This window comes from Tachyglossus aculeatus, chromosome Y3 (assembly GCF_015852505.1).
Source record: "Tachyglossus aculeatus isolate mTacAcu1 chromosome Y3, mTacAcu1.pri, whole genome shotgun sequence".
Lineage (NCBI taxonomy): Eukaryota > Metazoa > Chordata > Mammalia > Monotremata > Tachyglossidae > Tachyglossus > Tachyglossus aculeatus.
Window position 1 is genome coordinate 3,428,178 of NC_052095.1, and position 13,342 is coordinate 3,441,519.

Sequence of the window (13,342 nt, forward strand, 5' to 3'; positions counted from 1 at the left end):
CCCCCACCAGCCCAGCGGTCCAGTACACTGCCCTGCCCGCAGCAAGCGCCCAATAAATGCGCTTGAGCGACTAACGGCGACGGCGGTGCTCGGCTCCCGGGGGAAACTGAGGCACGGATAATAATAATAATAATAATAATAATGATGGCCTTTATTAGGCGCTTACTATGGGCCAAGCACTGTTCTAAGCGCTGGGGGGGGATCCAAGGTGATCAGGTTGTCCCACGGGGGGCTCCCAGTCTTCATCCCATTTTACAGATGAGGCAACCGAGGCCCAGAGAAGTTAAAGTGGCTCGCCCAAGGCCCCACAGCTGACGAGGGGCGGAGCCGGGATTCGAACCCACGACCTCTGACTCCGAAGCCCGGGCTCTTCCCACTGAGCCACGCTGCTTCTCCAATAATAATAATAATAATAATAATGGCATTTATTAGGCGCTTACTATGGGCCAAGCACTGTTCTAAGCGCTGGGGGGGATACAAGGTGATGAGGTTGTCCCACGTGGGGCTCGCAGTCTTCATCCCATTTTACAGATGAGGCAACTGAGGCCCAGAGAAGTTAAAGTGGCTCACCCAAGGCCCCACAGCTGACGAGGGGTGGAGCGGGATTCGAACCCATGACCTCTGACTCCGAAGCCCGGGCTCTTCCCACTGAGCCATGCTGCTTCTCCAATAATAATAATAATAATAATAATAATAATAATGATGGCCTTTATTAGGCGCTTACTATGGGCCAAGCACTGTTCTAAGCGCTGGGGGCCATCGACAGGTGTGTGACCTTTGACCCCTGACCCCCCCTTGACCCCTGACCCCCGACCCCCCCCCACCAGCCCAGCGGTCCAGTACACTGCCCTGCCCGCAGCAAGCGCCCAATAAATACGCTTGAGCGACTAACGGCGACGGCGGTGCTCGGCTCCCGGGGGAAACTGAGGCACGGATAATAATAATAATAATAATGGCATTTATTAAGCGCTTACTATGGGCCAAGCACTGTTCTAAGCGCTGGGGGCCATCGACAGGTGCGTGACCTTTGACCCCTGACCCCCCCTTGACCCCTGACCCCCCCTTGACCCCTGACCCCCGCCCCCCCCACCAGCCAAGCGGTCCAGTACACTGCCCTGCCCGCAGCAAGCGCCCAATAAATACGCTTGAGCGACTAACGGCGACGGCGGTGCTCGGCTCCCGGGGGAAACTGAGGCACGGATAATAATAATAATGGCATTTATTAGGCGCTTACTATGTGCCAAGCACTGTTCTAAGCGCTGGGGGGGATCCAAGGTGATCAGGTTGTCCCCCGGGGGGCTCCCAGTCTTCATCCCCATTTTACAGATGAGGCAACTGAGGCCCAGAGAAGTTAAAGTGGCTCGCCCAAGGCCCCACAGCTGACGAGGGGCGGAGCCGGGATTCGAACCCACGACCTCTGACTCCGAAGCCCGGGCTCTTCCCACTGAGCCACGCTGCTTCTCCAATAATGATAATAATAATAATAATAATAATAATGGCATTTATTAGGCGCTTACTATGGGCCAAGCACTGTTCTAAGCGCTGGGGGGGATACAAGGTGATCAGGTTGTCCCACGGGGGGCTCGCAGTCTTCATCCCATTTTACAGATGAGGCAACTGAGGCCCAGGGAAGTTAAAGTGGCTCGCCCAAGGCCCCACAGCTGACGAGGGGCGGAGCCGCGGGATTCGAACCCACGACCTCTGACTCCGAAGCCCGGGCTCTTCCCACTGAGCCACGCTGCTTCTCCAATAATAATAATAATAATAATAATAATAATAATAATAATAATAATAAAAATAATAATAATAATAATGGCATTTATTAGGCGCTTACTATGTGCCAAGCACTGTTCTAAGCGCGGGGGGGATCCCATTTTACAGATGAGGCAACTGAGGCCCAGAGAAGTGAAGTGGCTCGCCCAAGACCCCACAGCTGACAAGGGGCGGAGCCGGGATTCGAACCCACGACCTCTCCAAAGCCCGGGCTCTTCCCACTGTTATTATAATAATAATAATAATAATAATAATAATAATAATAATAATAATAATTTTGACGGGGTCTGTTAAGCACTTACTATCAATCCGTCGTACTTATTGAGCGCTTACTGTGTACTAAGTAATAGTGGCGGTGTCTGTTGAGCGCTTACTATCAATCAATCAATCAATCAATCGTACTTATTGAGCGCCGCCTGTGTGCAGAGCACTGTACTAAGCGCCTGGGAAGCACCAGTTGGCAACACCTAGAGACGGACAGCAAAAGCAAATGTATTAACGAAATAAAATAAATAGAATAAATAGGTACAAGTAAAATAAATCAGAGTAGAGTAATAAATATGTACAAACATATAAAATAAATAGGTACAAGTAAAATAAATAAATGAATAGAGTAATAAATATGTACAAACATATAAAATAAATAGAATAAATAGGTACAAGTAAAATAAATCGATGAGTAGAGTAATAAATATGTACAAACATATAAAATAAATAGAATAAATAGGTACCAGTAAAATAAATCAATGAGTAGAGTAATAAATATGTACAAACGTATAAAATAAATAGAATAAATAGGTACAAGTAAAATAAATGAGTAGAGTAATAAATATGTACAAACATATAAAATAAATAGAATAAATAGGTGCAAGTAAAATAATGAGTAGAGTAATAAATATGTACAAACATATAAAATAAATAGAATAAATAGGTACAAGTAAAATAAATCAATGAGTAGAGTAATAAATATGTACAAACATATAAATAGAATAAATAGGTACAAGTGAAATAAATCGATGAGTAGAGTAATAAATATGTACAAATGTATAAAATAAATAGAATAAATAGGTGCAAGTAAAATAAATAAATGAGTAGAGGAATAAATATGTACAAACATATAAAATAAATAGAATAAATAGGTACAAGTAAAATCAATGAGTAGAGTAATAAATATGTACAAACATATAAAATAAATAGAATAAATAGGTGCAAGTAAAATAAATCAATGAGTAGAGTAATAAATATGTACAAACATATAAAATAAATAGAATAAATAGGTATAAGTAAAATAAATAAATGAGTAGAGGAATAAATATGTACAAACATATAAAATAAATAGAATAAATAGGTACAAGTAAAATAAATCAATGAGTAGAGTAATAAATATGTACAAACGTATAAAATAAATAGAATAAATAGGTGCAAGTAAAATAAATCAATGAGTAGAGTAATAAATATGTACAAACATAAAATAAATAGAATAAATAGGTACAAGTAAAATAAATCGATGAGTAGAGTAATAAATATGTACAAACATATAAAATAAGTGGAATAAATAGGTACAAGTAAAATAAATCGATGAGCAGAGTAATAAATATGCACAAACATATAAAATAAATAGAATAAATAGGTGCAAGTAAAATAAATCGATGAGCAGAGTAATAAATATGCACAAACATATAAAATAAATAGAATAAATAGGTGCAAGTAAAGTAAATCGATGAGTAGAGTAATAAATATGTACAAACATATAAAATAAATAGAATAAATAGGTGCAAGTAAAATAAATCAATGAGTAGAGTAATAAATATGTACAAACATATAAAATAAATAGAATAAATAGGTACAAGTAAAATAAATTGATGAGTAGAGTAATAAATATGCACAAACATATAAAATAAATAGAATAAATAGGTACAAGTAAAATAAATAAATGAGTAGAGTAATAAATATGTACAAACATATAAAATAAATAGAATAAATAGGTAGAAGTAAAATAAATCAATGAATAGAGTAATAAATATGTACAAACATATAAAATAAATAGAATAAATAGGTACAAGTAAAATAAATCGAGTAGAGTAATAAATATGCACAAACATATAAAATAAATAGAATAAATAGGTGCAAGTAAAATAAATCAATGAGTAGAGTAATAAATATGTACAAACGTATAAAATAAATAGAATAAATAGGTACAAGTAAAATAAATAAATGAGTAGAGTATAAATATGTACAAACATATAAAATGAATAGAATAAATAGGTGCAAGTAAAATAAATAAATGAATAGAGTAATAAATATGTACAAACATAAAATAAATAGAATAAATAGGTACAAGTAAAATAAATCAATGAGTAGAGTAATAAATATGTACAAACATATAAAATAAATAGAATAAATAGGTACAAGTAAAATAAATAAATGAGTAGAGTAATAAATATGTACAAACATAAAATAAATAGAATAAATAGGTACAAGTAAAATAAATCAATGAGTAGAGTAATAAATATGTACAAACATATAAAATAAATAGAATAAATAGGTACAAGTAAAATGAATAAATGAATAGAGTAATAAATATGTACAAACATATAAAATAAATAGAATAAATAGGTACAAGTAAAATAAATCAATGGGTAGAGTAATATGTACAAACATATAAAATAAATAGAATAAATAGGTGCAAGTAAAATAAATAAATGGAGTAATAAATATGTACAAACATATAAAATAAATAGAATAAATAGGTATAAGTAAAATAAATAAATGAGTAGAGTAATAAATATGTACAAACATATATGCAGATAACCTGATCACCTCATCTGCCCCCCCCCCCCACGGCGCTTAGAACAGTGCTGGGCACGTAGTAAGCGCTTCCCAAGCGCCGTCATCATTATTATGATTCACTGAGCGATCCTCCTCATCATTCATTCAGTCGCACTTATTGAACGCTTATGGACTGGGGATGAAGCCACTTAGTAGGCGCTTCCCAAATGCCACCATCATCATCCGGTCAATCACATTTATTGAGCGCTTAGTAGGCGCTTCCCAAATGCCATCAGCATCATCATAATTCAGTCGCGTTTATTGAGCGCTTAGTAGGCGCTTCCCAAATGCCACCATCATCATCCATTCAGTCGCATTTATTGAGCACTTAGTAAGCGCTTCCCAAATGCCATCATCATCATCATCATCATTCATTCAGTCGTGTTTATTGAGCGCTTAGTAGGTGCTTCCCAAATGCCATCATCATCATCATTCATTCAGTCACGTTTATTGAGCTCTTAGTAAGCGCTTCCCAAATGCCATCATCATCATCATCATCATTCATTCAGTCGCGTTTATTGAGCGCTTAGTAAGCGCTTCCCAAATGCCATCATCATCATCATCATCATTCATTCAGTCGCGTTTATTGAGCGCTTAGTAGGCGCTTCCCAAACGCCACCATCATCATCCATTCAGTCGCATTTATTGAGCACTTAGTAAGCGCTTCCCAAATGCCATCATCATCATCATCATCATTCATTCAGTCGCGTTTATTGAGCGCTTAGTAGGCGCTTCCCAAATGCCATCATCATCATCATCCATTCAGTCGTGTTTATTGAGCGCTTAGTAAGCGCTTCCCAAATGCCATCATCATCATCATCATCATTCATTCAGTCGCGTTTATTGAGCGCTTAGTAGGCGCTTCCCAAATACCATCATCATCATCCATTCAATCGCATTTATTGAGCGCTTAGTAAGCGCTTCCCAAATGCCATCATCATCATCATCATCATTCATTCAGTCGCGTTTATTGAGCGCTTAGTAGGCGCTTCCCAAATGCCATCATCATCATCATTCATTCAGTCACGTTTATTGAGCTCTTAGTAAGCGCTTCCCAAATGCCATCATCATCATCATCATCATTCATTCAGTCGCGTTTATTGAGCGCTTAGTAGGCGCTTCCCAAATGCCACCATCATCATCCATTCAGTCGCATTTATTGAGCACTTAGTAAGCGCTTCCCAAATGCCATCATCATCATCATCATCATTCATTCAGTCGCGTTTATTGAGCGCTTAGTAGGCGCTTCCCAAATGCCATCATCATCATCATTCATTCAGTCACGTTTATTGACCGTTTAGTAAGCGCTTCCCAAATGCCATCATCATCATCATCATTCATTCAGTCGCGTTTATTGAGCGCTTAGTAGGCGCTTCCCAAATGCCATCATCATCATCATCCATTCAGTCGCATTTATTGAGTGCTTAGTAAGCGCTTCCCAAATGCCATCATCATCATCATCATCATTCATTCAGTCGCGTTTATTGAGCGCTCAGTAGGCGCTTCCCAAATGCCATCATCATCATCATTCATTCAGTCGTGTTTATTGACCGCTTAGTAAGCGCTTCCCAAATGCCATTATCATCATCATCATTCATTCAGTCGCGTTTATTGAGCGCTTAGTAGGCGCTTCCCAAACGCCACCATCATCATCCATTCAGTCGCATTTATTGAGCACTTAGTAAGCGCTTCCCAAATGCCATCATCATCATCATCATCATTCATTCAGTCGCGTTTATTGAGCGCTTAGTAGGTGCTTCCCAAATGCCATCATCATCATCATTCATTCAGTCACGTTTATTGAGCTCTTAGTAAGCGCTTCCCAAATGCCATCATCATCATCATCATCATTCATTCAGTCGCGTTTATTGAGCGCTTAGTAGGCGCTTCCCAAACGCCACCATCATCATCCATTCAGTCGCATTTATTGAGCACTTAGTAAGCGCTTCCCAAATGCCATCATCATCATCATCATCATTCATTCAGTCGCGTTTATTGAGCGCTTAGTAGGTGCTTCCCAAATGCCATCATCATCATCATTCATTCAGTCACGTTTATTGAGCTCTTAGTAAGCGCTTCCCAAATGCCATCCTCATCATCATTCATTCAGTCGCGTTTATTGAGCGCTTAGTAGGCGCTTCCCAAATGCCACCATCATCATCCATTCAATCGCATTTATTGAGCACTTAGTAAGCGCTTCCCAAATGCCATCATCATCATCATCATTCATTCGGTCGCGTTTATTGAGCGCTTAGTAGGCGCTTCCCAAATGCCATCATCATCATCATTCATTCAGTCACGTTTATTGAGCTCTTAGTAAGCGCTTCCCAAAGGCCATCATCATCATCATCATCATTCATTCAGTCGCGTTTATTGAGCGCTTAGTAGGTGCTTCCCAAATACCATCATCATCATCCATTCAGTCGCATTTATTGAGCGCTTAGTAAGCGCTTCCCAAATGCCATCATCATCATCATCATCATTCATTCGGCCGCATTTATTGAGCGCTTAGTAAGCGCTTCCCAAATGCCATCATCATCATCATCATCATTCATTCAGTCGCGTTTATTGAGCGCTTAGTAGGTGCTTCTCAAATGCCATCATCATCATCATCCATTCAGTCGCATTTATTGAGCGCTTAGTAGGCGCTTCCCAAATGCCATCATCATCATCCAGTCAATCGCATTTATTGAACGCTTAGTAAGCGCTTAACAAATGCCATCATCATCATCATCATCCATTCAATCGCATTTATTGAGCACTTAGTAAGTGCTTAACAAATGCCATCCTCATCATCATCCATTCAGTCGCGTTTATTGAGCACTCAGTAGGCGCTTCCCAAATGCCATCATCATCCATTCAATCACATTTATTGAGCACTTAGTAAGCGCTTAACAAATGCCATCATCATCATCATCATCCATTGTCGCGTTTATTGAGCACTTAGTAGGCGCTTCCCAAATGCCACCATCATCATCCAGTCAGTCACATTTATTGAGCGCTTAGTAGGCGCTTCCCAAATGCCATCCTCATCATCATCCATTCAATCACATTTATTGAGCGCTTAGTAGGCGCTTCCCAAATGCCATCCTCATCATCATCCATTCAATCACATTTATTGAGCGCCTAGTAAGCACTTCCCAAATGCCATCATCATCCATTCAGTCGCGTTTATTGAGCGCTTAGTAGGCGCTTCCCAAATGCCACCATCATCATCCATTCAGTCACATTTATTGAGCACTTAGTAAGCGCTTCCCAAATACCATCATCATCCATTCAGTCGCATTTATTGAGCGCTTAGTAAGCGCTTAACAAATGCCATCATCATCATGATCATCCATTATCGCGTTTATTGAGCACTTAGTAGGCGCTTCCCAAATGCCACCATCATCATCCAGTCAATCACATTTATTGAGCGCTTAGTAGGCGCTTCCCAAATGCCATCCTCATCATCATCCATTCAGTCACATTTATTGAGCACTTAGTAAGCGCTTCCCAAATACCATCATCATCATCCATTCATTCGCGTTTATTGAGCGCTCAGTAGGTGCTTCCCAAATGCCATCATCATCCATTCAGTCGCATTTATTGAGCGCTTAGTAAGCGCTTCCCAAATGTCATCATCATCCATTCAGTCGCATTTATTGAGCGCTCAGTAGGCGCTTCCCAAATGCCATCCTCATCATCATCCAGTCAATTGCATTTAATGAGCGCTTAGTAGGCGCTTCCCAAATGCCATCATCATCATCATCCATTCATTTGCGTTTATTGAGCGCTCAGTAGGCGCTTCCCAAATGCCATCATCATCCATTCAATTGCATTTATTGAGCGCTCAGTAGGCGCTTCCCAAATGCCATCGTCATCATCATCCAGTCGCGTTTATTGAGCGCTTAGTAGGCGCTTCCCAAATGCCATCATCATTCAATCACATTTATTGAGCACTTAGTAGGCGCTTCCCAAATGCCGTCATCATCCATTCAATCACATTTATTGAGCACTTAGTAAGCGCTTCCCAAATACCATCATCATCCATTCAATTGCATTTATTGAGCGCTTAGTAAGCGCTTCCCAAATACCATCATCATCATCATCCATTCAGTCACATTTATTGAGCACTTAGTAAGCGCTTCCCAAATACCATCATCATCCATTCAGTCGCATTTATTGAGCGCTTAGTAAGCGCTTAACAAATGCCATCATCATCATGATCATCCATTATCGCGTTTATTGAGCACTTAGTAGGCGCTTCCCAAATGCCACCATCATCATCCAGTCAATCACATTTATTGAGCGCTTAGTAGGCGCTTCCCAAATGCCATCCTCATCATCATCCATTCAGTCACATTTATTGAGCACTTAGTAAGCGCTTCCCAAATACCATCATCATCATCATCATCCATTCATTCGCGTTTATTGAGCGCTCAGTAGGTGCTTCCCAAATGCCATCATCATCCATTCAGTCGCATTTATTGAGCACTTAGTAAGCGCTTCCCAAATACCACCATCATCATCCATTCAGTCGCATTTATTGAGCGCTCAGTAGGCGCTTCCCAAATGCCATCATCATTAAGCGCTTAGCACAGTGCTCTGCACACAGGAAGTGCTCGATAAATGCGATTGATGATGATCATTATTTTGATTCACCGAGCGCTTACTACGTGCCGAGCAATGCCGCCACCACCACCACCACCACCATTCATTCATTCGGTCGCACTTATTGAGCGCCTCTGGACTGGGGGTGAGGCCCCCGAGCCCCCCGGGGGCCACCCCCATCACCCCTCCTCCTCCCCCCCCGCGCTCGGAACAGCGCTGGGCACGTACTAAGCGCTTCCCCAACGCCGTCATCGTTAATCGCCATTCGTTGGGCGCTCAGTACATAACGGGCAGTGTACTGATGTCCCCCGGGGGCAGGGCCTACAGGATCGGCCAGCGGCGCGACGTGAAGGTTTTCCGCCTCATCTCCCTGGGGACGGTGGAGGAGATCATGTACCTGCGCCAGGTGTACAAGCAGGTAGGCCCGGGTCCTGGGTTCGAGTCCCGGGCCGCCGCGTGACCCTTGACCCTTATCTAAGCGCTTAGTACAGTGCTATGATGACCCCGGCGTCCTGTCTATCCCCCCCCCCGCAGCAACTGCACTGCGCCGCGGTGGGCAGCGAGAACGCCAAGCGCTACTTCGAGGCGGTCCGGGGTTCGAGGTCTCGCCCCGGGGAGCTGTTCGGGGCGCGCAACCTCTTCACGCTGAGGCCCCGCGGATCCTGCCTCACCAGGGACATCCTCCAGGTAGGCCCGGCGTCTCCCCCAGCCACCCCCCTTCCGGGATCCCGCCGTCGGGCGCTCAGTACAGCGGATGGAGCGGATGAGCAAGCGCCCAGTAAGTACGACCGAGTGAACGGACGGGCGCCGCGTGGCTCGGTGGGAAGAGCCGTCGTCGTCATCCTCATCATCCTCATCCGTAAGCGCTTAGTACAGTGCTCTGCACATAGTAAGCGCTCAATAGCTTCTTTCTACCTTTCTTTCCCTTCCCTTCCTCTTCTTCCCTTTCTTTCCCTTCCCTTCCTCTCCTTCCCCTCCTCCCCTTCCCTTTCTTTCCCTTCCCTTCCCTTCCCTTGCCTCACCTTGCTTCTCCTCTCCTCCGCTCCCCTTTCCTTCTCTTCCTCCCCTTCTCTTCCCTGTCTTTCCCTTCCCTTCCTCTTCTTCCCTTCCCTTCCCCTTCTTTCCTTCCCTTCCCTCCCCTTCCCTTCCCTTCCTCCCCTTCCCTTCCCTGCCTTTCCCTTCCCTTCCTCGTCTTCCCTTTCCTTCCCTTTCTTTCCCTTCCCTTCCTCTCCTTCCCTTCCCTTCCCTTCCTCTCCTTCCCTTTCTCCTTCCCTCCCTTCTTCCCTTCCCTTTTTCCTTTCTTCCTTCCCTCCCCTTTTTTCCCACCCTCCCTTCTTTCCTTCCCTCCCTTTTTTCCCTTCCTTCCTTTAATTCCCTTCCTCTTCTTCCCTTCCTCTTCTTCCCTTCCTTTCCCTTCCCTCGCCACGCCTCGCTTCTCCTCTCCTCCCCTTTCCTTCTCTTCCTCCCCTTCCCTTTCCTGTCTTTCCCTTCCCTTCCTCTTCTTCCCTTTCCTTTCCTGTCTTTCCCTTCCCTTCCTCTTCTTCCCTTTCTTTCCCTTCCCTTTCTCTCCTTCCCCTCCTCCCCTTCCCCTCCTCCCCTTCCCTTTCTTTCCCTTCCCTTCCCTTCCCTTCCTCTTCTTCCCTTCCCTTCCCTCGCCTCACCTCGCTTCTCCTCTCCTCCCCTCCCCTTTCCTTCTCTTCCTCCCCTTCTCTTCCGTCTTTCCCTTCCCTTCCTCTTCTTCCCTTCCCTTCCCTTCCCCTTCTTTCCTTCCCTTCCCTCCCCTTCCCTTCCCTTCCCTTCCTCCCCTTCCCTTCCCTGCCTTTCCCTTCCCTTTCTCGTCTTCCCTTCCCTTCCTCTCCTTCCCTTCCCTTCCCTTCCTCTCCTTCCCTTTCTCCTTCCCTCCCTTCTTCCCTTCCCTTTTTCCTTTCTTCCTTCCCTCCCCTTTTTTCCCACCCTCCCTTCTTTCCTTCTCTCCCTTTTAACTCTCTTCCTTCCCTCCCTTCTTTCCCTTCCTTCCTTTAATTCCCTTCCTCTTCTTCCCTTCCTCTTCTTCCCTTCCCTTCCCGTCCTTCGCCACGCCTTGCTTCTCCTCTCCTCCCCTTTCCTTCTCTTCCTCCCCTTCCCTGTCTTTCCCTTCCCTTCCTCTTCTTCCCTTTCCTTCCCTTTCTTTCCCTTCCCTTCGTCATCTTCCCTTTCTTTCCCTTCCTCTCCTTCCCCTCCTCCCCTTCCCTTTCTTTCCCTTCCCTTCCCTTCCCTTGCCTCACCTCGCTTCTCCTCTCCTCCCCTCCCCTTTCCTTCTCTTCCTCCCCTTCTCTTCCCTGTCTTTCCCTTCCCTTCTTCTTCCCTTCCCTTCCCTTCCCTTCTTCTTCCCTTCCCTTCCCTTCCCTTCCTCCCCTTCCCTGCCTTTCCCTTCCCTTCTTCTTCCCTTCCCTTCCCTTCCCTTCCTCTCCTTCCCTTCCCTTTCCTTCCCTTCCCTTCCCTCTCCTTCCCTTCCTCTCCTTCCCTTCCTCTTCTTCCCTTCCCTTCCCTTCCCTTCCTCTCCTTCCCTTCCCTTCCTCTCCTTCCCTTCCCTCTCCTTCCCTTCCCTGCCTCTCCTTCCCTTCCCTTCCTTCCCTTCCCTTCCGTACCCTTTCCTTCCCTTCCTCTCCTTCCCTTCCTCTTCTTCCCTTCCCTTCCCTCCCCTCCCATTCCCTTCCCTTCCTCCCCTTCCCTTCCTTGCCTTTCCCTTCCCTTCCTCGTCTTCCCTTTCCTTTCCTTTCTTTCCCTTCCCTTCCTCTCCTTCCCTTCCCTTCCTCTCCTTCCCTTCCTTCCCTTCCCTTCCCTTCCTCTCCTTCCCTTCCCTTTCCTTCCCTTCCCTTCCCTTCCCTTCCCATCCCTTCCCATCCCGTGCCACCCCCGTAGCGAGAAGGCCGGGTCGAAGCCGGGGTCCTGACGGCCACAAACTGGGTGACGGAGGAGCCCCCGGCGCGCCAAGCGGAGCTGGTAAGCGACCCCCCCCCCCCCTCCAACCTTGTCCACCGCGTGACCTTGGCTAAGTCACATCCCTGGGAATGGCGACCCCGCCGCCCCGCCTCGCCCCCGGGCGCTTAGTAGGGCGCCCCGGCACGTAGTAAGCGCTCAACGAACACCGAAGGGGCACCGAGGACCGGGAGCGAGAAGAAGGCGGAGGAGATGCCAGGCCGCCGGGGGGCCGCGCTCCGTCTCCAGCGCTCACCGTGGGCGGGGCAACGTACTGAGCGCCCGGGGGAGTCCAGTACGACTCCGAGCGGGCCGTCCCTGCCCACAGGGAGGTGGCCGTCTAGAGGGGAATGGAGAGAAATCAGTGAGGGCCGGGGACGGGGGCGGTGATGGAGAGAGGGGGCCAGTCGGGGCGAGGCGGAAGGGAGCGGGAGGAGAGGAGGGGGGCAATCAGGGAAGGCTTCCTGGAGGAGGAGGAGGAGGAAGAGGAGGGGAGAGGGATGGTCGGGGGGATTTTGAGGCGGGAGGCCGGAGCCAGGATGCGGGCCGGAGGTCGGAGGCGACAGAGAGGAGATGGAGGCCCGGGGAGGAGGTTGGCGTGAGATGACTTAATCGGGGAAGGCTTCCTGGAGGAGGAGGAGGAGGAGGGAGAAGAAGAGGAGGAGGGGAGAGGGGCGGTCTGGGGGATTTTAGGCAGGAGGCAGGGCGGGGGCCTGGGGTCAGAGGTCACAGACGAGATGGAGGCCCAGGGAGAAGGTTGGCGTGAGAGGGCTCAGTCAGGGAAGGCTTCCTGGAGGAGGAGGAGGAGGAGGAGGAGGAGGAAGAAGAGGAGGAAGAAGAGGAGGGGAGAGGGATGGTCGGGGGGATTTTGAGGCGGGAGGCAGGATGGGGGCCATAGGTCGGAGGCGACAGAGAGGAGATGGAGGCCCGGGAGGAGGTTGGCGTGAGAGGGCTTAATCAGGGAAGGCTTCCTGGAGGAGGAGGGGGAGGAGGAGGAAGAAGAGGAGGAAGAAGAGGAGGAGGGGAGAGGAGCGGTCTGGGGGATTCTGAGGCCGGAGGCAGGGCAGGGGCCTGGGGTCAGAGGTCACAGACGAGATGGAGGCCCAGGGAGAAGGTTGGCGTGAGAGGGCTCAGTCAGGGAAGGCTTCCTGGAGGAGGAGGAGGAGGAGGAGGAGGAAGAAGAGGAGGA

General features: G+C 46.3%; 1 protein-coding gene across 1 annotated transcript in view; it reads left to right on the forward strand.

Annotated features, from left to right (window-relative positions):
- Positions 1 to 13,342, forward strand: part of ERCC6L2 (ERCC excision repair 6 like 2) — a 128,282-nt gene that overhangs the window by 69,890 nt on the left and 45,050 nt on the right. The window contains exons 13-15 of the mRNA XM_038768136.1: positions 9,514 to 9,613; positions 9,730 to 9,882; positions 12,097 to 12,177. Of these exons, the coding sequence (XP_038624064.1) occupies positions 9,514 to 9,613; positions 9,730 to 9,882; positions 12,097 to 12,177 (334 nt within the window). The remainder of the gene's footprint in view (positions 1 to 9,513; positions 9,614 to 9,729; positions 9,883 to 12,096; positions 12,178 to 13,342) is intronic.